The sequence below is a fragment of the Carcharhinus amblyrhynchos genome, chromosome 5 (assembly GCF_965287045.1).
Source record: "Carcharhinus amblyrhynchos chromosome 5, sCarAmb.v2.hapA, whole genome shotgun sequence".
Lineage (NCBI taxonomy): Eukaryota > Metazoa > Chordata > Chondrichthyes > Carcharhiniformes > Carcharhinidae > Carcharhinus > Carcharhinus amblyrhynchos.
In genome coordinates this window covers 38,323,330-38,348,654 of record NC_137328.1, presented here as the reverse complement: position 1 = coordinate 38,348,654, position 25,325 = coordinate 38,323,330, and the positions used below count along the sequence as shown (strand labels likewise).

The 25,325-nt window shown below is 40.8% G+C and overlaps 1 protein-coding gene across 2 annotated transcripts in view; it reads left to right on the top strand.

Moving 5' to 3' along the window:
• The window catches only part of mllt3 (MLLT3 super elongation complex subunit), a 139,549-nt gene that overhangs the window by 59,109 nt on the left and 55,115 nt on the right, over positions 1 to 25,325 (top strand). For both annotated transcript variants that reach the window (XM_080188678.1, XM_080188677.1), the window contains exons 3-5: positions 3,111 to 3,193; positions 6,211 to 6,354; positions 14,328 to 14,903. In XM_080188678.1, the coding sequence (XP_080044804.1) occupies positions 3,111 to 3,193; positions 6,211 to 6,354; positions 14,328 to 14,903 (803 nt within the window). The remainder of the gene's footprint in view (positions 1 to 3,110; positions 3,194 to 6,210; positions 6,355 to 14,327; positions 14,904 to 25,325) is intronic.

The following is a 25,325-nucleotide window of genomic DNA, read 5'->3' as shown; positions in this document are numbered from 1 at the left end:
TCTGGTTAAAACACAGCTGGCATAATGTGAGTAGATCTAGACATGGCAACTTGTCAAGATATACTGACAAGAGTGCACTGTAGATTGTGCAAAATGATGATAACCTGTACTGTGACGCTTACGTTGTACAGAGAGATGATACAAACTCTGCTTGCAATCCCTGGAAGTTAGACGGTTAAGGGATGATTTGATCGAAATGTTCTGAGATAATAAAGTGAGCAGATAAATTGCATAGGTCTGACTCTGTTGCTTGGAGACATTCTAAAAATTATAGCTAGTGAAATGCTTCCACATGGAATGGTGAATGTTTTGGAACTTTCTTTCACAAGCAACATTTGCGTGATCAGTTGTTAAACTTAAAATCGAAGATTGGTTTTTAAAACCAATTATATCACGGATGTGAGACGAAGACAGGTGTGTGTAGTTGGGTTGCAGATCAGCCACATTCGCACTGAATGGCAGTGCACATTCTGGGAGATGGTGTTGGTGGCATTACTCCTGTTTCTATGTTAGCAGAATGTCCCATGAATGTCATCTTTCATGATTAGGAAGTACAAGTTTCTCCACTCTTTCCTGATAAGCCTCATGGCACCTTTTTTGTTCTGATGACCAGAATGGGACAAAGTACGCAAGTCGTAGTCTGACTAAAGTATTTGTCAGTGTGTGAAGAACTTCAAATTGCTGCTTTTGCTTTTTGATTAGATACTTTAAACATCAAGCCTACTAAGGACTACTCGCAATTTTTCACAACTTAAGCCTGAAGTATTTCAGCACTGTAATTAGGTATATGTGTTGCCTATTCTTCTTTCAGCATTTGATACTTGTTTAAATTAACTTTCACCTTCCGTTGTTCTGTCCACTTGTATGTATTTTGTACAACTTGTTCTGTAGTATTTGAGCTCTCTATTTGCTGACCCTGCTATTTTGGTAAGGTTATTTGTATTGGGTTCTTGAATCCAACTTCTTGATGTAACAGAAATCTTATTGGTCCCAACACTGATCCCTGGTTATTTATTCCATTTTAGTTTTGATGTCAGTTTCAGCTTTAATATCTAATTTAACTTCAAATCACCAATTTGTTTGTGTTAAATTGCAGCATCAGCATTTAGTAAGAGTGTATTAAATTTGGTCTATAAATCTGAGCTCAACTAGAGGGCTAAAATCAAGTCTGATTCATCCTTCAATCATAACTAACTGCCAATAGCTTCATTGCCATTAATTTTTATGTTAAAACTGCTTTTGTATTTTTCATGTACTAAATTTTAATACAGAAAGGAAACTGGCACGAAAGCTATTCATAGAATAAAATCATTTTGGTCCATGATGGAAAGAAATATTGAAGTTAGATTCGGAGGGGGGGAAAAAAACAATCAAATTAATGGAGACGAGTGTCAAATAAATGTGTACCCAAAAATATAGGTGATGCCATGCATTTCTCAGTTTAAAATCTTGACGTAATTATTTCTGGCCACCAGCAACATGTTTTATTTCTATCTCAGTAAACAGCACGTTTTACAACTCCAAAACATTGCTGTGCTGAACTGCCTCCTGTAAAGGCCAAAACCACAATTTAAGATGTGCATAGTAAAGTGTCCCTGAATGGTGATGAGTGGGGTGGTAGTTCTAACTTTCAATCCCACTAACTTCAATTTTTATAACACCTTTCACAACTCAATGGCTCAAGTGCTTTGCAACCAATAAAGTACTTCTGAAATATTGTCATTGTTACAGTGTAGAAAACACAACTTTGGGGCCAATTTTACAAATTCATGTAAACATTGTCGCAGTAGGCCTACCAGTTAGATGAGGCGATCAGCCAGTAGTATACATTCCTAATGTTGACCCATTATTATTTTTGCAGTTCTTGAAATTTGAAATAAATATGGAAAATCAATTGATGTTCACAAAATGATACACTATCGAAGGAAGCCATTCAGTCCACTGTGCCTCTGTCAGCTCTTTGGTAGAGCTGCACCACTTAGTCTCACTCCCTTTGTTGTTTTGCTGTAGTCTTGTGAATTGTTTCCCACAAGTATTTATCCAATTCCTTTTTGAAGATTGCTATTGAATCTCCTTCCACCATCCTTGCAGCGTTTCAAGTCACCACAATTTAGTGGGGTTTTTTCAACACAAATATTTCCTCACGTCGTCTGTGATACTTCTATCTATCTGTATGTTCTGGTAACTGACCCCTCTGTCACTAGAAACAGTTTCTCCTTATTTATTCTATCAAAACCATTCATGATTTTGAGCACCTTTTATCAAATGTTAACTTTTCACAGATGTTGCTGAAATGTGGTATAATTCAAGTATTTTGATTTTATTCCAAATGCCTGTTTTCTGTAACTTGAAGCTTTAAGTTTAATTCTGAAAACATGTGATTTTTACTGAGGAATTTTATGATATGGGTTAAGTTTTTTTTGGTTTCTAATCTATAAATCTCTGTACCGAAGTCCAACCAATAATTCATCAACTTTATGTTGTAAACTGAAACAAATGTAATACAAGTCAGTAAATCAAGTCTATTGCGCTGTTGCCTTTGGATACAATCTGGCAGTATGTTTTTTTTTAATATACATCTATTTTCCTTCAAGAGATAACCAAATCCTATTTATTGAGAATTTTACACTTGGTGAATGAAGGGGAACTTTGTACATAGAGATTCTAGACTTGTAATTATTTGTTTATGAATTAGCTTCTCTTTGCCATACTCTACTTAAAAGGAGAAGTTCTATATGTTTTGTTGTAAGTTCCAGTTTCTGAGGCTTGATGCAGCATTTCAAATTATGCTACTTGATTTATTCTCTTCATCCCAAATGTTCGATTAAAATGGGCATTTGAACTTGCCTTTTGTATTAAGCTTGCTGATGTTGAGAACCTAGAAAAACAATTTGCATTCAATTTTCACATTTTTATCTTCTATATTTTGAGTCATTTTTGCTGTGGGCATGACTTGTGTGTTGGGAAAAGTTTATTTTCGGTGTTTTGGTACTGCCTCAGTAGATTATTTTACTTTAAAATTCCACTCTATTGCAGGTTATTACTTATACCTCTGGGTGAGTATTTTCTCTTCTGAACTATTTCGTAATCTCTTTCTTTTTTGAGTGCAGTGTGCAAGGATCCACCATACAAAGTGGAGGAGTCAGGATACGCTGGTTTTATAATGCCGATTGAAGTGTATTTCAAAAACAAGGTAAAGAAGTTAATACGTGAAATTTTAGTGTGCACTCTTAGCCTGCAGTTGGAATGAAAGCAGGATGAATTTTACCACTGCTTTTTTTTTAAACTGTACTTTGCAACAGGGGTTGAGTAAGTTAGTTGTCTGCTGAAATGGGTTGACAGTTCAAATTTTCAAAGTAACCTTAACCCAAATATGATTTGCATAACATTTTAAGTTTTTAACTGGTAACAGAGTTTAACCTTCTCGTTCACCCTGACAGAATTGGTTGAACACATTCTGTTCTATGCTCAGCAAAATAGTTATAAAAGGTGAATGAGCCCCCAGTGGTTAGGGAAGGGAAGGAAAGACTTCTAAACAGTTACTTAACACAGTGGAATGTCTGGCAAATAGCTATTGCACCAAATTTGCAAATGAATAAAGCATGCATCAATAGTGCTTCTTTTAGTAATATAATAATATTTGTGACACATTCAGCACTTTCACTTTGTTCTATAACATTGCTGTGTTTGTTGCAGTCTTTAAGTTGCGGCAAATTTCAAGGCGATGTTGGGGGTGGGGGGGAAGAGAAAAACAAAAATGATCAAATAATTTAACTGTTTTGAAATCTGACTCATTGCGGTGAATAATTAATGGCTGAATATACTTTCATTATGTAGCTGTTAGACATTATTGTTCGGTTTCTAATGGAGCCAGGAGTCTTGTTGCTGTGGTAGTTCAGCTCAGGATTTGGTTAGCAGACCAGAACATCTGCAAGTGCTAACAAAGGGAATGGGGATGACAGCAGTGAATTTTTCAATTGTTACACCTGGAGCTAGTCTAAATTTTTAATACAGCAAAAGCAATATAAATGATTAGCCAAATATGAAGATTGCTCATTTAAATGAGGAAAAAGCCTGTGGAGGGATTTGGAATAGACTATTTATTTTAATTGCAAAGTACTTTCTTTTTCCATCATTAACCACCCCACTTCTCCAAAAATGTGGTAATGCACAACTAACTTTCTGGGAGATGCACTTCAATAAGGTAGCCTGGTAAAACAAAGCTTAGATAGTAATTACCCTCTGGTTCAAGTTAGTAGAATTTTTCTGTTTTCTCTAATTGTTCATTTCCATTTCTATATCTTGCAGCACGAAGGGAGAATACTTAAGCCTCTGCCAGCTCTTTTTCCCATAACTTGGCAAATTAGCCCTCTTCAATTACATGATCAATTGTCTTATGAAAATTGCTGTGGAATCTGACTCGTATTACCCTTTTCAAGATAATGCAATTTGAGGGGGGTAGGAAGGAAGGAGGAGCAGAAGTCGAATTTCCCCTTGTTCTTTAGTTTTGGTTCACTGGTTACTTTATATCTATGGCCTCCAGTTACCCGCCCAACTCTTTCTCCCTAATTGCCCTGTCAAAATGCCTATATTTTGAATACCTCTGCATGTCCCCTTAACCTTCTGTATTGAGGACAGCAATCCTAGCTTCTTCAGTCTTTCCACATATCTGAAGTCCCTGATCATTGATAACATCCTGATGAGTCTTTCCTGTAACCTTTGAGGTTTTTGATATTCTTACTCTGGTGTGGTACCTAGAATTATACATAATACTTCATCTAAGCTTTTAAAGCTTATTTATTGTGTCATAAGTAGGCTCACATTAACACTGCAATGAAGTTACTGTGAAAATGAAAGGTTGCTTTTTATTTGTTATCCCTACTTAAAAAAACTAAGTATTCCATTATTGTAACTACCATATCAACTTGCCTCGCTACCTTTTAAAGATTAATGAAATCAGTACTCCTACTCAAAATAGCAGCATTTACATGTTTCATGTGCCTTCATGTTGTTTCTACTAAAGTGTATCACTTCACATTTGGGCACATTTAAATTGCATCTGCTACATGTTTGCCCTTTTCACCAGTCTGTGTTCCACTGAAGCTTGTGAACATCATGCTATTTATTTATTATATTGCTTGATTTTTGTATTATCTGCAGACTTCACAATTATACACTCTATGCCCAAGTTCCAGATCATTTATATATAACAAGTAGCCATACTGATTTTTGAGCCATGTCTTTGCATACTGATCTCCAGTCAGAAAAGCATGCATTCATTAGTAGTTTCCCTTCTGCCTGTTATGATCCTTTTTAGAATAGCATTATTAGCTACAAGCAGAAAATGCTGAAAAAAAGACTCAGCAATTCTGCCAGCATCTGTGGAGAGAGGAGGTAATGAATCAGGTTAATGACCTTTCATTAGAACTGGGAAAAGTTAGAAATGTAATGGGTTTTAAACAGGTAGAATGGTGGGTGCAGGGGTGATTTTTTTAGGACAGTGGAAGTCTGACAGGGTGAACAGCAAAGATGAAATGGCAAACGGACTGGTGTTGCAAAGTCGAAGCAAGTGATACTGGAACAAGTAAAGAAACAGAAGATATGACTCGGTGTGTAATAACAGGAATGTTGAACGACTGCTGTCTAAAAGTTTTAACGGAAAAAGACCAGTAAAACCAAGAAAGAAAAAAGAAAACAAATAGGGCCAGAAGTTAAGGTCTGAAATTGTTGGAACTCTACATCAAGTTCAAAAGATTATAAAGTGCCTAATCAAAAGATGAGGTGCTGTTCCTTGTGTGTCATTGGAACACTGCAAAAGGCAAAGGACAACATGGTCTAAAAGAGTTGAAATTTAGCATTTCAGTGTCATGCTCATGCCCCATTGTCCCATGAGTAAGTTATGGCTCAGGATATTGCTTCATTAATGTTCTTCTGTATTGACTTATCAACTAGTTTTTCTCTTTGCAATACCCTGATTACCTGGGATGCAGTGGTCTAAATAATTCTACAGCCATGAACAGCATAAATCTCCTGACAAGTTTTGGATTTTTTTAAAAAAACCCTTTTATAGTTTGACCCAGTTGAGTGGCCATTTTGAGCAATTGTGGTATTGTTGAAAAAAAAATCTCAAATGTAACCCTCTTGAAGCCAAAAGTTGTCCACTGATATTACTTTTTCAAAACTAATGTTGAGTTTTGCGTTTCTTCTTAGGAAGAACCCAAGAAGGTACGCTTTGATTATGACTTATTCCTGCACCTTGAGGGACATCCACCTGTAAACCACCTACGATGCGAAAAACTCACCTTCAACAATCCAACTGAAGAATTCCGTCGAAAATTGCTGAAAGCAGGAGGGGTATGTTTTTACATTTGAAATATTGGAGTTTAGAAAGCTATAGCAGTAATGATTAATGAATATGTACATCTGCCTTTTTACTGAAAAGGTATGAAAGGACAATTTACAAACCAATAAAATGGGCTTGTCTTCATAAGGAATCATTGTTTGAAGATGTGTGGGTAGGTAATTACTAGGCAATCCGAAAGTCAACTTTGGAAGATAGTTAATTGCGAGAACAAAAGGAAAAACAACATGTCTTTTCAAAAAGACCAATGAGTTGATGCATATGAAAAATTAGTGATGTGGTTGTGCATTGCTTTTGAGTTGTTAGCTGCAGTTTGATGCTTCACAAATAGAATTCACGGGACATAAGAATCCATGGAATCCCTAAAGTGTAGAAGGAGACTATTAGGTCCATTTTGTCTGCACCAACTCTCAAAAGAGCATCTTATCCAGGACAAACCCCTGCCCTATTGCTGGAACCACGCACATTTACCATGGCTAATCCACTAAACGTGCACACCTTTTGTAGTTCTGCATATGCAGATCTTTTGTTCCCCATTATCCTCAGGAAGCTTGAAAATGAATGAGATTGTAAAGTAACAGAATAACTGGATGTTCATTGCACCATCAAAACTACTGTTTCTGTACTTTCAATTAAAATTAAATTTGGTCTTCTCTTTAGTCTTCCTATTTCTCCCCTGCGCCCAGTCATCAATCAGAGGTCAAGGAGATGCCCTGTTAGTTACCATGTCCACTCAAGTCCATAGTCTGTTTCCCTTGTTTTGCTGTTAGCAGTTCCAGCAACTCCATGGGTAAAACGTTTGGAGCGGAAGGATGCTGGGCCAAGCTCTATCAGCAGACTGCGTTAGATGCCAGGCTACTGCAACAACCTGCCCTATTTGAATGCAGCTCAATGAAGCACCAAATGATTTGTATTTAGTCTGTAGAAGTGTTGAATGGTCCTTGCTCATTCTGCACATGTGCTCTTAGTTTTGGTAACTGGAACTGAGTTGAAATCTTTTGCTCATGAGTAAATTGGTGCTATTTCTAACTAATACTCAAATTATCAAGAAAATGAACTGAAATTATTTAATACATTTTTTAAAAAAAATCTTCCAAGACATCCCAAAAAGCTTCTCACTAACTTTCAAAGTTTCTGTTGTTTGTAGACAAAATATGGCAGTCACTCTTGGCTCCATTATGTCCCTGAAACAAGAATGTGATAGATCAGTTAATTTGATTTTCAGGATGTTGGTTGAGGAATGAATGTTAGCTAGGGCTTTGAATGAACTGTCATGTTGTACAGAAAAAGTGCCATGAGATCTTAATCATTTGAAACAAGCAGGTGGATTTTGATTTAAGTGTGTCTGGAAAAGCTAACTGCAGTATATTTGTAGTATTGCAATGAAGCGTCAAGCTAAGTTTGTGTCCTGGATATTGAACACAATCTTCTGACAGTTGAGAGTCTCTACCATTTCAGCTAAGCTGATGGCCCAGGTTAAAACAGTCACGAAACTACTGAATACCATTACTTGGTTCCAAATGGCAAAAGGAATCCTAAAATTGAACTTAAGTTTCTCAACACCTTTCATGAACTCAACAGTCCAAAGTTCAGACTCAAGCCAGAAACTCCAAGGTATTGTGTGAAGTTAACCTAGATCCTAAGTTTTACGTTTTGATTTTTGGCATTGGTGAGTATAAGGTGTCTTACTGGTATGATTCAAGTGACCCACTGGGAAGTGTTTTATCAAACAAAGTTAATTAAAGAACACAAAACAAAAAGAATTAGTATAACTCTTAGTAATTACAACACTTAAACATGACGAAGTATAATTCCTAATAGCTAGCTATTCCTGTTCCAGTGTAAAGCAATATTCCATAGACATACACCCTTCTTCAGAATTGGCACACAAACAAGTATGCTCAGGTGATGTTGAATTTCCAGCCTTTTAACACTGGACAGCGAATCCGACAGCCGTCTTCAAAGGATGTATTCTCCAACCAGCAAAGCCTGAGGCAAACCCAGTCTCTGGCAACTTCCAACACAGCAACGCTTAACAGCAAAAACTCTAACTCTGGGGGGAGGGGGAAAAAGACCTGCTGCTTCTCTCAGCCAGCTTCAAGCTGTTTCTGGAAAAAAAAAGCTAAAACTGAAATGTTCTATGACAAGTTGCTGTCCCTAGCCATATGACCTGACTTGCCAATCACCCCCAATCAAGCTCTATTCAGCAATCCCAAGGGAAAATTATAACAACAGAACATTGTGTTACTTCAGATTAAATCAGCATGTCAATTATACTGCTCCAGTAATAATAAAGAACACTGGCTACAGACAACATGGTGCCAACAAAACACCCTGCAGAGACACATGATTAAAATACATTTTTAAAGGCACAATATGGTCACAGTGCTACTAAGGACATTGATCAATTTGTTTGCAGCATTTAGTAATTTAACAGATAGCAACACCAACGTAAGTTTAATCTTGATATACTTCTCTTGTTGGATGTGGACAAGGCTGGTTAGACCAGCATTTATTCCCTATCCCTAATTGCCCTCGAAGCTGTTGATGAGCTGCCTCTTGAACTGCTGCGGTTCATGTGGTATAAGTGCACCCACAGTTCTTCTAGGGAGCGAGTTCCAGGATTTTGACCCAATAACAGTGAAGGAACAGCGATATATTTCCAAGTCAGGATGGTGATTGTCTCGGAAGAGAGCTGGATCTAAACTGATAAATTAAGTGGGTGACTATTAGTCTGGTTGTGTACAAATTATCTGCTGCATTTGCACACTGGTGCCTACACTACATTTACTCTGAAGGGCTTTGTGAAGGGGTCATTGAAGGCAGTACCTAGGTTCAAGCTATTTCTCTCAAATTCATTCCGAAAGCCACTGGTTTCTCGGCAGTACTTGAATACGGGAATTACATATACTCCCAATAGCGGGAAACCCTCAATATTTCAGATTCAAGTGAGGAATGGATGGTGGATGGCAGATGATCAGTGAGAAATTGTTGCATTATATCACACCTGGTTGAAGTGGGAGGTACCACTGATGAAATTCAACAGTAGACAGCAAATGGTTTGTTTTTCAGTAACCAAGATATAAACCTCATATTTGCAGCATTTAGCATGTTCCTTTCTCAGAGTCAAGTTGAAGGTACTAACGCAAGCTAATGCTTTCTTGCCAAATATTTTCTGTACAAATATCATTTGGTAAGGCAACTGTTGAACTTCCAATAATGCTGCTTTTCTTCAGTCTGGTAAGATGAAAGCCCTTTAGAGTTCACTGTTCAGCTACAACTCAGTTGATATGCCTAGAGTCTTAACGACTCAGGCAGTTATGCTCAATCAAGCACCATTTGTGTGCAAGTACCACTGCTGCTCAGCAGTTAACTCTTGGCACACTCATTAACTGCCATAGTATGCTTGCATCATTAAAAACTGGGAAAGCAAATACATTCCCTTAATCAGACTATTTAAACTCCCATCCCCACAGGTTGAGGCCTTGGAGTGAAGCTTGGGAAAATGCTTGTATCTGAGATGAGAGCTCAGGATGCAGTAGTGAGGACAAAGCCATGGTCATTCATTCAGTCATGTTGTGTAGGTTCTTGTCCGACCAGCGCATCTATAAAGGATTGGATATCAATATGGTGGCCAGGACATCAGTCAGTGGTCTTTGAGAGGCAGCTTCAGGCAATGAATGGGTAAAGTATTGTCCTTTTGGAGACAGAAGCTAACCATTAAGTCTCTCTCCTTCATGCTGCAGTGAACAGAACGTAGAAAACATGAAGCTTGGTGAACTCGCTATCATTCTTCTCATTCATAGGTAGAAGAGATGAAGATGTCAGTGGTGACGCCTGGTTCCCAGGTGCAGAACAATGAGGAGGGAAGTGTAACAGGGTCCTGCTGTGCGTGCAGAAGATGAACACCAGAGAGTTGTCACTCTCTCGCATCTCACTCGTCCCAGAGTGTACAGATGGCACCAGTAATGCCTGCAGAAGTCTGAGAACCAGTGTCACCAAAGACTTGCACATATCTGGGGAACTCTTTGGTCGCACCTTCTGCAAGGTGCCAACTGAACATTCAGCAAATGGAAGTCCTTTGAAGGCATCCACTGCCAGTGTTACAGTTACAATTTTTATGCCAGTAGCTCTTTGCAGGGTGGCAACTGTGGGATTTTGTAAGCCTTGGCACAAAGTACATCTCGGAGGTGACGGATGCAATCTTTGTGAGGACACACAACTTTGACCACTTCAACTGACAAGGCAAGCCAGGATACAGGAGTGATGTGCTTTGCATAAATTTTTGGCATTCCCGAGGTGCAGCGTGGCATTGACTACACTCGCATGGAGCTCAGATCGTCAGGACATCAAGTAGTGAATCATGTGATCCACAAGGACTTCCATTTGCTGAATGTTCAGTTGGCCTACGACAACACCAAATGCATTCTGCAGGGGTGTGCGATTGATTTCGAGGGAATGTGCAGTATGCCTCAGGATCCACAGAGGGCTGCAGAGTTGGCTCCTCGTGGACAAGGACTACCCACTATGGAGGTGGCTGATGCCCATGTGGAGGCCACAGAACTCAGCTGAGACGAGATACAGTGAGGTTCGTGCTGCAACTTGACTTTGGTGGAAAAGGCCATTGGGATGAGGTTCTGGTGCCTGGACTGGTCAAGTCCTACAGTACAATCCGCAGAGGCTGTCACACATTAGAGTAATTTGCTGTGCCCTGTACAACCTGGCAGACAGGAGCTGCCCAAGGAAGAGAGCTGCAACTTTGAGGTTGTGTTACTGGAGGTGGAAGCATATGGGATAGAGGGGCCAACCACAGCTCAGGTGCAGAGAGCACGTATTGCCAGTAATGTTAGTTCCTTTAAGTTGTGGGAGACATCCTCTTTCCATACGAGGAACAGGCATGACTGATGAGATGTCGTCCCTTCTGTGACTAAACATATGTGCTGGAAACCTTGCACAAAGCACATAGTAGCAGCCCTGGACTGACAGCCCCACATTTTACTGGTGCAGGAACTCAGTTAGCAGGTAAATACGAGAGGGACACAGCTCATCAGAGCAAGGAGCCATAGAAAGGGTGCATTTAGTGAGTGTTTATTTACAGGGATGAATGTTATTTACAAGTGCTTGATACCTGTGCAACTTAACCTTTTTAACCCAACATCTTGGTATATTCCCAACATTCACAATGGAGGTGGAGGCAGCCTGTTGTCTGTGATGACCTTAGTTTTCTTCCTCCTGGAGGGCCCTGACTTTCAGGGAGCAGCTTTGGTGCCATCCTTGGCCTGTGAGACTGGAGCCGATTTGGTCACAGGAAGAGGGGGTCAGACAGGTTAGTCACAGGTTCCTTGGGTGGAAGGTCCTGGGCTGTGCATCAGCTTCTCTTCCTTCCTTTTTGAATGCTCACGGGCCCCCGAATCCTTGTAGTAGAATGGCAGCAAGTGTGAGCTTGAGAAGCTTTTCCGTCCTCTGGCATTGGCACTGGATCCCAGCCTGTACCATGGAAGCTCTGGCATCCCTCCACCCATCTGGAATCTCCCACTTATGATGAGCCAACCTTAATTGCATAAATACAGGTGAAGAGCATCTCAGCAGGATGTGTGCCAGGGCAGATGATGAGGATGTCTGGCATGTGTGGATGGTGATTAGGAGCAGTGAAATGACAGGAACATGACCCGCATGAGAGATGTTTGTGGGAGAGCGAATGGTGGTGTCCCTTTAGCTGGCACAGAGTGTGATCTCTGTGGATGTGAGATGAATGTAAAAGTTGAGTGATGGGAGGGGTGACTTAGCCTGGCAGAACAGAGGAGATCATTCATCCTCTTCCTGCACTGGATGCCTATCCTTTTCTGCATGGCATTAGCACCGACCACCATTGTCACCTTGTCCCATACTGAGTTTGATGACCTTGCTGACTGGGTTTCCTCCTGTGCATGGGTAGAGGACATCACCTTGAGTTTCAGCTGCAACCAAGAGTATCTCTGGGGAGCAACTGTAAACTTGGGGGCAACTTCTTGGCAGTCATCACTTCCCGGCAACCTAGAAAGTGTTGCTGGGGTGGCCTTGTGGTGCTTTTTCCACCAGCGATATGATGAAAGCATGTGGGAAAAGCATTGGGTTCAGTTCTGCTGTTCCTGCCCACCATCAGCCTTTGCCAATTTCCACGAAAATCTCATCCATAATTTGAGTACAGGACTCTAGGGAATTGAATTAAACTTGGTATAGGAAGACTGCTAAACTATTTATGCATCTTCTCTACAATACTCTAAACAGTTTTTTCATTCAAATATAACTTTTAATTAAAATGGCGCTTAATAGGTGGGATTTTTCTCCCTCTTTGTGGCAGTAGGAGACAATGGAATCTTATAGTCCTGCCATTCAGTAGGATTTCGCATTGAACACATCCTGTGCTGCTGGGAAAGCTATGGTGGGCGTGTGCCTTAAGATCCCACTATATAAAGCCAGCAAGCTCCTCACAGTGCCAGGGACCCGAATTATATTCTGGCCTTGGATAACTATTGATGTGGAGTTTACACATTTTTCCTGTGTGTGGGTTTCCTTCCACAGCCCAAAGATATGCATGTTAGCAAGACTGGTCATACTAAATTGCCTCTTAGTGTCCAAAGAAATGTAGGTTAGGAGGACTGACCATGATAAATGTGTGGGTCTATGAAGATATGGTGAGGTGGGCCCGGTCTCTCCTCTGTCGGAGAGTCAGTGCAGACTTGTGGGGCCACTTTCTGCACTGTAGGGATTCTGAGAACTTTTGTGAAAAAAAAATTAAAAGATTTTGGCAAATATTTTTGAAATTTATTCATGTCATGTGCCCCTCAATTCAGCATTTATACTACAATATCATTGATCAGAAAACCAGTGTAACGGGTAACATTTTTCTCTCCTTAAAGTCAAGCCTTTTCAGAAACCAAGGGTTTGAATTGATTGCATGTTTTTTAATAACTTTGTCAAATTATTTTCTTAAATATTTTAAAAACATATTTTGGTACTCTAGTTTCAATATGAATTTTAAAAATCCATTAACATGACATTGTAATTAGTCTTTCAGTCTTATCAGAAGTACTAGCCCTGTACAATTGCATTTTCATGTGTGTGGTCTGAAATCTGGTGGTTTATTACCAGAGGATACTTTTCGGCTTTAGAAGCTTTAGAATTTGCGGCAGTGTGATGGTATGGTAATCCTGGGAAACTAGAAATTTTTGAACAGATGTGAATTTTGCTTAAGTTCCTTATGAGAAGATTATTAGGAGGTCTAGTGTTCAAACAGTTACAGCAACACCATTTTATTACAAAATGTTTTAATAAATACTGCAAGTTGGTGTTGATCTAATTAGATGTTGAGCTCCCTTCACGTACAGCAGGCATAAAAAGGAGCAAACCTTGAATTTGAAGCAGGAATCGTTTTCCCATTCTTTACCTATTTGCCCATATGATCAACCCTTGGACAAAATAACAATGTCGTTGGCGCACTTCAGCAGTGTTACTTGTCACAATTCCATTAATCTCACTCTTGCGCCTGAAAGGTGGAGTCCCTGAATGGGAATTAAGAATGCTGGAAAATTGACTGAATCAATGAGGTCTTTTTCTCCTGTTAAATTCCTCCCCGTACACCTGCTGAAGACACATCTCATGGGGTGCAATTCTACAGACACAATTCTATGCATTCTTCACCACCTTTCCTGAGTGACTATTCTATGTGTGCAACACTTGACAGTAAGCGTGAGTAATTGCTTTTTGCCTCAAATAGTGATATACGATCTTGTTCCTGTCCCATTATCCATATACTATATGCAAATGTTCCAGAAGAAGCTTGCGATGTGATGCAGTTTTCCTCATCAGTGCCACTGCGCCTAGATTGTAACTTTCTTGCTACAGTTCTGTAACTTAGCATAGTTGCCTTGAAGTACATTTTGATATTTGATTTATAAGACTGTTTCTTTTCCCACCCATCTTCTAGGATCCAAATAAGAGCAGCAGCACTAACAACAGTAACAGCTTCTCCAAGCCCCACAAATCCATGAAAGAGCACAAGGACAAACCATCTAAAGACTCGAAAGAGCACAAAAGTGCCTTCAAAGAACCTTCCAGGGAACACAGTAAAACTTCCAAAGAGTTCTCAAAGAAACCCAAAGAAAACAAGCCACTAAAAGATGAGAAAACTGTTCCTAAGACGGCATTTAAGGAACCAAAACCAATGTCAAAAGAGCCAAAATCATTGGAAAACAACGTAGTAAGTGGTACTGGAGGTAGCCAACAGGATGTTAAGGCTCCGACTAAGAGGCCTCCGAATACTGACTCTGATGAACTTGTAGCTAAGAAAAAAAAGAGAAGCAGCTCTGAATTACTGTTTAAAAGCATTTCCAGTGCTTCTCCTTCTGAAAAGAAACAAATGAAGGACAAATCCCATGCTAAGGCAGGAAAGATCAAAATGGAGAGCGAGATAATAGAGAAAAAGAAGCCTAGTTTACCACCCTTTGAAGACATTGTAGATCCAAATGACTCTGCATTAGATGATATGTCTTCTAAGTCAGAGGTGAGTAGAAGTACTAAAATGTAATTTTGAGCAATGGTGGTGGGGTGTGGGAGGGGTGTCTTTTTCCAATTGTACATTATAAGGTAGAAATTCTGCCTATTAAAATGTTAAAATAGGAAATTGCATTCCATGAAATCTGAGCTGATTTTAAAGCTGTTTTGAGACAGTGACAATAACCTTTTTGTAGGGCACTGCAATTTCATTAAGATGAGAGACTTGTACAAACTGATACATCTCTAAATTCTGACCATTCCAAAATCTTTGTTAATCCAACTCCTTTAAAGGTTATGGGGGGAAAAGGAAAATGAAATTTGTGTAAATGATCCACATTCAACAAAGCGTTCAGTTGCAACTTCTTTTTCTTCCTTGTCTCTTCATATTCAAAATGTTGACCAAGTTTAGTTTTCATTCTCTAAATTGAAGTTTATTATCTTGCAATGAAGTATATGTAATCTTCAAAGAAATGCAGAAAGAATATTTGGCAAGTTTTGAATTCATATATAGAACATTACAGCACAGTACAGGCCCTTCAGCCCTCGATGGTTTCACAGGTCAGTGCAACAATCTAAAGCCCATCTAACCTACATTATTCTAATATCATCCATATGTTTATCCAATGACCATTTAAATGCCACTACTTTTGCAGGCAGGGCATTCCACACCCTTACTACTGAGTAAAGAGCCTATCTCTGACATCTGTCCTATATCTATCACTATTCTGTGACTTTGTCTGGATACTTAAATGGAACAAAGTAATAAATACAGTAACAGGCAGAATATCAAGGAAGACGTGCAACAAACAGTCCACTTTATTTAAGAGTTCCCCAGTACAGTTGTATTTGGTGGATTCACTGTAGTAGCTTTGTGGGATTAAGAGGGTTAAGGCTTTCACTATCTTAACACTCTGGGTCACCAGCTGCTCTCTGGTGCACATTGTGGTCAATTCCACTGTGGGGACGACCACCCTGGCGATGGGGGTCAAGATTAAATGCTTTGTCCCACTTCAGGGATTGATCTGACCTTTTTTGCCCTCAACTGCCCAAGAAAATTCCAAAGTACCTCATTGCCAATGAGGTAGTTGATGAGAGGAAGTCATGATTCCCAAATCTGTACAAAAACACACATCAGCCTGTGAATTTTGAATTATTTGTTTCACACACACAATACAAAGATGATGAGTGAGACATACAGAACAATTATTCAACTCTTAGAGATTGTTGTGTTTTTTTTGTAAAAGCCTCCCCCATTCACAAATTGGGGGACAGTAACACTGCTTTTTCTCTAACACCTGTAAGGAGCTGGAAAGACATGAAGTGGGTAAGGCCCCCACACCCCGTTACTGAGCTGGGTAAGAAGTCTGACAACACCAGGTTCCAGTCCAACCGATCCACCTGATAGCAAACTCTCAAGCCCCTGGGGCCCCCTCCCCTTGCCAGGCGAATGGAGAGTTCTCCATTCACCTGACAAAGGGAGAAAGCCCGAAAGCCTGCAAGTCCACCATCAAACAAATTGGTTGGACCTAAACCTAGTGTTGCCAGACCTCTTACTGTGTTTACCCCAGTCCAACACCGGCATATACTTTAATGCGAGGAGTATTTGCAATAAGGTGGATGAACTTGCAGCGTGGATCAGTACCTGGAACTTTGATGTTGTGGCCATTTCAGAGACATGGATAGAGCAGGGACAGGAATGGTTTTGCAGGTTCCGGGGTTCAATGCTTCAGTCGGAGTAGAGAAGGGGGGGGAGGGGTAGCATTATTAGTCAAGGATTGTATCACAGTGTCAGAGAAGAAGTTTGAGGACTTGTCTGTTGAGGTAGTATGGGCTGAGATTAGAAATAGGAGAGGAGAGGTCACCTTGTTGGGAGTCTTTTATAGACCTCCTAAAAGTTCTAGAGAGGTTGAGGAAAGGATTGCGGAGACAATCCTGCATAGGAGTGAAAGTAATAGCGTAATTGTTATGGGGGACTTTAACTTTACTAATATTGATTGGAATAGCTGTAGCTCTAGCTCATTAGAGGGGTCAGTTTTTGCACAAAGCATGCAGGATGGTTTTTTGACTCAGTATGTAGATAGACCAACTAGAGGTGAGGCTATATTGGATTTGGTGCTGGGAAATGAGCCAGACCAGGTGTTAGACTTGGAAGTTGGTGTGCATTTTGGTGATAGTGACCACAATTCGGTTAGTGATGGAAAGGGATAGGCATGAACCTCGGGACAGTAGTTTTAGCTGGGGGAAGGGTAATTATGAGGCTATTAGGAGAGAATTAGGAAGCATAGGTTGGACTAGGAGACTACAAGGGCTGGGAACGTCCGAAATGTGGAGTTTATTCAAGGAGCAGCTACTGCGAGTCCTTGATATGTATGTCCCTGTCAGGCAAGGAGGAAATGGTCGAGCAAGGGAACCGTGGTGCACTAAAAAAGTTGATTCGCTGGTTAAAAGGAAAAAGGAGGCTTATGTCAGGATGAGACTTGAGGGCTCAGGTAGTGCACTGGAAAGCTTTAGATTGGCTAGGAGGGAGTTAAAGAGTGAGTTAAGAAGAGCTAAAAGAGGACACGAGAAGACTTTGGCTGATAGGATTAAGGAGAATCCTAAGGTGTTCTATAGATATGTTAAGAACGGAAGATTGGTTAGGGCAAGATTAGGGCCAGTTAGAGACAGCAGTGGGAAGTTATGTGTGGAACCGGAAGAGATTGGAGAGGCATTGAACCAATATTTCTCTTCGGTATTCACGCAGGGAGACATAAATGTAGCTGTGGAGAACACTGGGTTACAGGGTTGTAAGCTGGATAGTATTGCAGTTGATGAGGAGGATGTGCTAGATATTCTGGAGGGTTTGAAAATAGATAAGTCCCCTGGGCCGGACGGGATTTACCCTAGGATTCTCTGGGAGGCAAGAGAGGCGATTGCAGAGCCTCTGGCTCTGATCTTCAGGTCGTCATTGGTCATAGGTATAGTGCCAGAAGGTTGGAGGATAGTGAATGTTGTCCCATTGTTTAAGAAGGGGAACAGAGACTTCCTTGGGAATTATAGACTGGTGAGTCTTACTTCTGTTGTGGGCAAAGTTTTAGAAAAAATTATTAGGGATAGGATTTATAGTTATTTAGAGAGTAATGAATTGATTGGAGATAGTCAGCACGGTTTTGTGAAGGGTAGGTCGTGCCTTACTAACCTTATTGAGTTTTTTGAGAAAGTGACCAAAGAGGTGGATGGGGGTAAGGCAGTTGACGTGGTATATATGGACTTTAGTAAGGCGTTTGATAAGGTTCACCATGGAAGGCTTCTGCAGAAAATGCAGATGTATGGGATTGAGCGTGATTTAGTTAATTGGATCAGGAACTGGCTAGCAGATAGGAGACAGAGGGTGGTGGTTGATGGTAAGTATTCGTCGTGGAGTTCGGTTACAAGTGGTGTGCCTCAGGGATCTGTTTTGGGGCCACTGCTGTTTGTAATTTTTATAAATGATCTGGATGAGGGTATAGTTGGGTGGATCAGTAAATTTGCTGATGACACCAAAGTCGGAGGAGTGGTAGATAGTGAGGAAGGGTGTCATAGTTTACAGAGAGACTTGGACAAGTTGCAGAGCTGGGCCGAGAGGTGGCAGATGGAGTTTAATGTGGAAAAGTGTGAGGTAATTCACTTTGGCAGGAATAACAGATGTGTAGAGTATAGGGCTAACGGTAGGACTCTGAATAGTGTTGATGAACAGAGGGATCTAGGTGTATGTGTACATAGATCCCTGAAAGTTGGGAATCAAGTAGATAAGGTTGTTAGGAAGGCATACGATGTCTTGGCGTTTATTGGTAGGGGGATTGAATTTAGGAGCCACAACGTCATGTTGCAACTGTACAAAACTCTGGTGCGTCTGCACTTGGAGTACTGTGTGCAGTTCTGGTCGCCACATTATAGGAAGGATGTGGAGGCATTGGAGAGGGTGCAGAGGAGGTTTACCAGGACGTTGCCTGGTATGGAGGGAAGGTCCTATGAGGAGAGACTGAGGGATTTGAGGTTGTTTTTGTTAGAAAGAAGGCGGCTAAGAGGGGACCTTATTGAAACATACAAGATGATTAGAGGTTTAGATAGGGTGGACAGTGATAGCCTTTTTCCTCGGATGGAGAAAGCTAGCACGAGGGGGCATAGCTTTAAATTAAGGGGTGGTAGTTATAGGACAGATGTCAGAGGTAGGTTCTTTACCCAGAGGGTGGTGAGGGATTGGAATGCCCTGCCTGCTGCAGTTGTAGATGCGCCTAGTTTGGGGGCGTTTGAGAGATCCGTAGATAGGTTTATGGATGGAAAGGAATTGGTTTAGGTTAGAGGGTCATTGCTTTTTTAATTGGTCGGCACAACATCGTGGGCCAAAGGGCCTGTTCTGCGCTGTAATCTTCTATGTTCTGTCTCCACATCATGACTATTACTGAGCTAGGAACAGCACTCGCTGTTTGAGGCTGGCAGTGGGGAATGGCAGCAGCTCTGAAAGCTAGTGGCGTTTACTACCAAATAAACCTGTTGGACTTCAACCTGGTGTTGTGAGACTTCTTACTGTGTTCACCTCAGTCCAATGCTGGCATCTCCACATCATTAACAGCAGCAGAACAGACCATGGGCTCAGTGTGCAGGGAAGTGTTTTTTTTAATTGGATGTTATTTGTGTCCATGTTCACTACAGATAACAAGCAGCATAACTACTTCTTTCCCCTCCCACCATGTGTGTTATGCCATGACATGGGTCATTCGTTCTCTAATGCAAAATTTGCTGATGAGCTGCTGGGATTTGCATAAACTGGGTTCTGCATAAACTGGAGAAAACATTTTAGTAGCTCAGGTTCTCAACCAAATTGGTGATCGTTTGTCCCACAATTAAATGAGAAATAAGCCGCCTTCAGTATTTTTATTTCACAGCAAAGAAGATGTACAGATCAGTCCATGTATGAGAAAAGGGTAGGTTTCACCCAAAATATTAACATTAACTTTAACTTTAACAAACATAGGCCAATCAACTCCTCAAGCCTGTTCTGCCATTTAGTTAGATCGTGGCTGATCTGATTGTGACCTCAACTCCACTTTTCCGTCTACCCTGATAACTTTGACTCCCTTGTTAATAAAGGATATCTGTCACTGCCTTAGAAGTATTCAATGACCCTGTCTCTACAGTTATCTGGGGAAGAGAGTGCCAAAGACACTCAATCCCCTGCTTTTGTATTGACTATCTCGCCCAATAAAGGAAAGGATTCAATATGCTTTCTTGACCACCTTGTCTACCTGTCCTGCCAACTTCAAGGACCTGTGGACATGCACTCCAGGTCTCACTCCCTCAACCCCTCTCAATATCTTCCTGTATATTGCGTATTCCCTTGCTTTGTTTGGCTTCCCCAAATGCATTAGCTCTTTTATTCCCCAGATTGAATTCAATTTGCCTTTTCTTCTCTTTCCGCTCAACTAAGCCATTGATAGCATTCTGAGGATGACAGTTACCCTCTTCACTATCAGCTGCACAGCCATTTTTTTGTAAATTTGCCAATCATGTCACGCACGTTTGTCTAAATCATCAGTGTACATAACAATTAGCAGGGGTTCCAATACTTGAGCCCTGTGGAACATGACTGAAAACTTTTCGATTTGCAGCAAGAAATCCATCGACCGCTGCCCTTTGTTTCCTGTCAGTGAGCCAAATTTTGGATCCAATCTGCTCTTTTCCCTGTATCCCATGAGATCTCACTTTTCTGACCAGGCAACCAAAAGACCTTGTCAAATGCCTTACTGAAATCTATGATGTGGAGTTGCCAGCATTGGACTGGGAGAGGCACACTAAGTAGTCTCTCAATATCAGGTTAAAGTCCAACAAGTTTATTTGGTAGCACAAGCTCTCAGAGCATTGCCCCTTCATCAGGTGACTGCCCACAGGGCACTCACCTGATGAAGGGGCAGCACTCCAAAAGTTCATGCTACCAATCCTCCTACAGTCCAAAGATGTGTGGGTTAGGTTGATTGTCCATGCTAAAATTGCCCCTTAGTGTCCTGAGATGCGGAGGTTAGAGGATTAGTGGGTAAATGTGCAGGGATTTGGGGATAGGGACCAGGGGGGATTGTGGTTGATGCAGACTCGATGGGCCGAAGGGCCTCTTTCTGCACTGTAGGATTCTATGATTCAAATAAACCAGTGGACTTTAACCTGGTGCTGTGAGACTACTTCCTGTTACTGAAATTTTATGTAGACAATATCCCTGGGCCTTGACCATTTTATAGTCAACCCACCTAGTTTGAATTTAAACAAAAGATGGCAAGTAACTGTTAATCAACAATTAACTAGTGCATTCTCCATGGTAACACCTCTGTCAATCAGAGTACACTTGCTCATCAACCAGTATACACCCTTTTTGTGCGGAATAAAGTACTAAAAAAAAATTATAGGAAGGCCCTTTAGCCCTCCAGGCTTGCACCGACTATGCTGTCAGACTGAACTAAAACCCCTTACCCTTCTGGGGACTATGCCCCTCTATTCCTATTCTATTCACGTATTTGTCAAGATGCCCCTTCAAAGTCACTATTGTATCTGCTTCCACTACCTCCCCCAGCAGTGAGTTCCAGGCACCCACCACCACTGTTTTTTTTAAAAAAAAATTGCCTCATACATCCCCTTTAAACTCTGTCCCTAACACCTTAAACCTATGCCCCCTAGTAATTGACTCTTCCATCCTGGGAAAAAGCTTCTGACTATCCACTCTGTCCATGCCTCTCACAATCTTGTAGACTTCTATCAGGTCGCCCCTCAACCTGTTGTTCCAGTGAGAATAAACCAAGTTTCTCCAGTCTCTCCTCATAACTAATGCCCTCCATACCAGGCATCCTCTCCAAAGCATCCACATCCTTCTGGTAGTGTGGTGACCAGGATTGAACACTCTATTCCAAATGCAGCTTAATTAAGGTCCTATAAAACTGATTTGCCGATTTTTAAAATCAATGCCCTGGGTGATGAAGGCAAGCCTGCCACCTTCTCCATCTGCGTTGCCACTTTCAGTGGCCTGTGTAACTGTACACCCACATCCCTCTGCCTATTAATATTCATAAGGGTTCTGCCATTTACTATGTCCCATCCAAAATGCATTACTTGACATTTGTCAGGGTTAAACTCCATCTGCCATCTCTCCGCCCAAGTCCCCCACTGATCCATATCCTGCTGTATCCTCTGATGGTCCTCATTGCTGTCTGCAAATCCACCAACCTTTTGTGTCATCTGCAAACTTATTAACCAAACCAGTTATGTTTTTTTCCAAAGCATACCTGAATAGGTGCCAGAGAGTGGCAACTAGGGGATTTTCACAGTAACTTCATTTGCAGTGTAAATATAGGCCCACTTATGACACTAATAAATAAACTTTATCCTGGCCAGATACAGGCTTCTGGCATCACCTGAGCCTGAAGAAAATTGCGTGTGACTCAAGTTTCCACTTCTTAAATTTTGTGCATTACCAACTTTAATTAGGTGATGCAATCACATACTAACATTACCTGTTAATGTTAACATGGCGGTTCTGTATTTGTGTTGATGTAAGGGATATTTAGACTGCACAGAAGCAGAATTTTAAAAATCCAACAATATCTGCAATGGGCCAAATGGTGAGCTCCTGCATTGTAACAATGTTGCAATTGGGTGATTGTTCTGAATTCTGTCATTCATCTCACCATACAAGGAAATAATTTCTAAAATGCCATGGTGTTTAAACTGGCACAGGAAAACAACAGGCATAAGCGAGCAACAAACATTTTCTCAAAATAACTGACACACTGCATGCACCAGCGAATGCCTTTTCATCACATTCACAAAGCTGGATTTTAACCAAGCAGTTATTACCCTATTTACTGCACCTCAGATCACAATCTCATTTAACAATTCATCGAATATTGATTTAGCATCAGCAGGTCAACAGAACAGAGTTCTAAACTTCTGCCATCTCACTCTTAAAAGATTTGGTTCTGATTTTTAGATTATGCTCCATAGTCCTGGATGCTCCTAAATTAATTGACCATTTAACTCTTTACATTTCCTTCATTACAACACTTCCAAAGTATTTCATTGACTATAAAGTACTTTGGGTTGACAAAAATACAAACGTTCCGTTATGTGAAAGGGGTGAAAAAAGGAAAATAATACAATGTCCGTAGATCACTTTATTTCTTCAGATATTATTTGGCTGCTTTACATAATAGATTCAATACATTCTTGACAAACGTAACTAACAAAACCTTTTCCTGGCATTACATGAATGATGCACAACTTCAGTTGAAGTTGACAGATTGAGACTTTGTCCTCAATGGAAATGTAAAGATGTGAAATTTTCCTGTCAGGATTCAGCACTGCTGAGAAATACTCCAGTACTTCTGTAGATGCAGAAAGTGTTCTGTAACCACTCTTCCTCTGGCAGGTCAAACATCCACATCATGACAGCATAGTCCCTTTTTGTTTTCATTCTCCACCTGGACAGGTAGCCTTTCCCTCATACTCTCTCTCCCCCAGTGCCCAGCAGGCAACCTACCACCCTCATGGTTAGCAATCGCTCCCTCAGCCTTTCTCACTGCCAGTTCTCAGACCTCTGGCTGATATACCGCCAACCCTCTTCCTACTGCTCCTCCACTTTTTTTGTGTTGGACAGAAACAACCTGAGTTGCACCTCACAGGTTCCATCACTTACAGAGGGATCACCATTCTTTGATTTACCCCTGTGGTTGAATATTTATTTCTAGGTATTTCAAGGGCAGATACCCCCTTGGCCCTAGTGTATTTTGAACATTGCATCCTTCAGTTTTTTGACCTTTGTTGAACTTTGTTACATGTTAAGGCTAAACAATGCATTATTGCATATTAAGCTGCGAGTCTCGAAATATGGACTCATGCCCAGGGAGTTGTCTGCCACTTTAAATTTCTCAACCTACATCTGAAGTAACCAGATGTCTAGAAACTTGCAAATGGTACAAGGGGGGAAAAAGCAAGTGATTGTTGATTTATCTGAATGTTGATAATGGAAGACATCCTTCAGATGGAAGAAGTTGAAACCATGCTAATGGGATATTCCACTTTGATGTTTGAGACGAATCTAAAAATGTTCTGTCTTCTGTTTGGTAAAACTCAGCCTACGTGTCATGCCTTCATTCCTGTTATGGGAGTTGAATGAACTTGGTGTGCTGCCAGTTGAGTTGTGTTTTCTGCAAGCGGCAAACCTAAAGCCAGAAAGTATTAAGTGATCTAAAGAAGCATGGTGCATGTGATCTTACACTCTTTCTGAATAAAAGGTTGGATATTTATCTTGTGGATAGATGAACTTTCTCCAGTCTGACAGACTGTGCAACTCAAGTCCTTGCAACCCTGTCTATTACAGTAAGTCATTTGCCAAAGTGGCATGGTGCTGAGATAGAAGTCAGTGGGTGAAATATTTTATCTGTTCAGTGACTGCACGTTTCCATTTAAGTGAATTCAGGAATATTGTTATTTTGCTGACCAAAGTACTTACCCACATATTGTCAGTCTGGGCTGTGGAGCAAAGATACTCATCGTGCACATAGAACAAAGTAATCAAACAGGAGAGCAAAATTTTGTGGATGCTGGAAAACCACAAATTAAAACCAAGTGCTGGAAATACTGAGCAGAACAGATAGCCTCTGCCCTCAAGAAGTCACATTTGACTCGGGTAGGTTGGCCATGCTAAATTTCCCTTAGTGTCTTCAGATGTGCAGATCAGATGGATTGGCCGTGATCAATGCTTGGGATTAGGGCAGCAGATTGGGCCAAGGTAGGGTGCTCTTCTGGAGAGATGATACAGACTTGATGGACTGAATGGCCTCTTCTGCACTGGAGGGATTCAATGATTCGACATCAGTTCTGCTGCTCTCTCCAAAGTAACCAAACCCCTTTTCAGGTGGGTAAGGAAGAGAATTTGATTTTCCTTATTCTCGCCATACTTTTCCCCCCGCCCCACTCAACTCCGAAAATACTGATCCGAAAGGAGGAGGTGAACTTGACCCTTTACTCCTCCTTTTCCACAGGACACTGGGTAGCGGTTGGTTGATGAAGGTGCAGCAGATTTGTTGATTATCTAAAAATCTGGTCAAAGCTCATTGTCTACATTTAGTATCAGAGTAACTCGATGTGGAGACAATGGTCTGTAATTTTTAAATAAGGCTCATTTCCTTAGATTCTGATAGTCATTTGAATTTAATACTGAAAAATGTTTTTCCATTCATTAATGGGACATGGGCATCACTGGCTGGCCAGCATTTATTGCCCATCCCTAGTCACTCTTGCACTGAATGGCTTGCCAGGTCATTTCAGAGGGCAGTTAAGAGTCAACCACATTTCCCAGAGAATGCAGTAATTGAAAAGTAAAGTAGGAGTAACAGGACACAGCAGATATGTGAATTTTGAAGAGAACTGC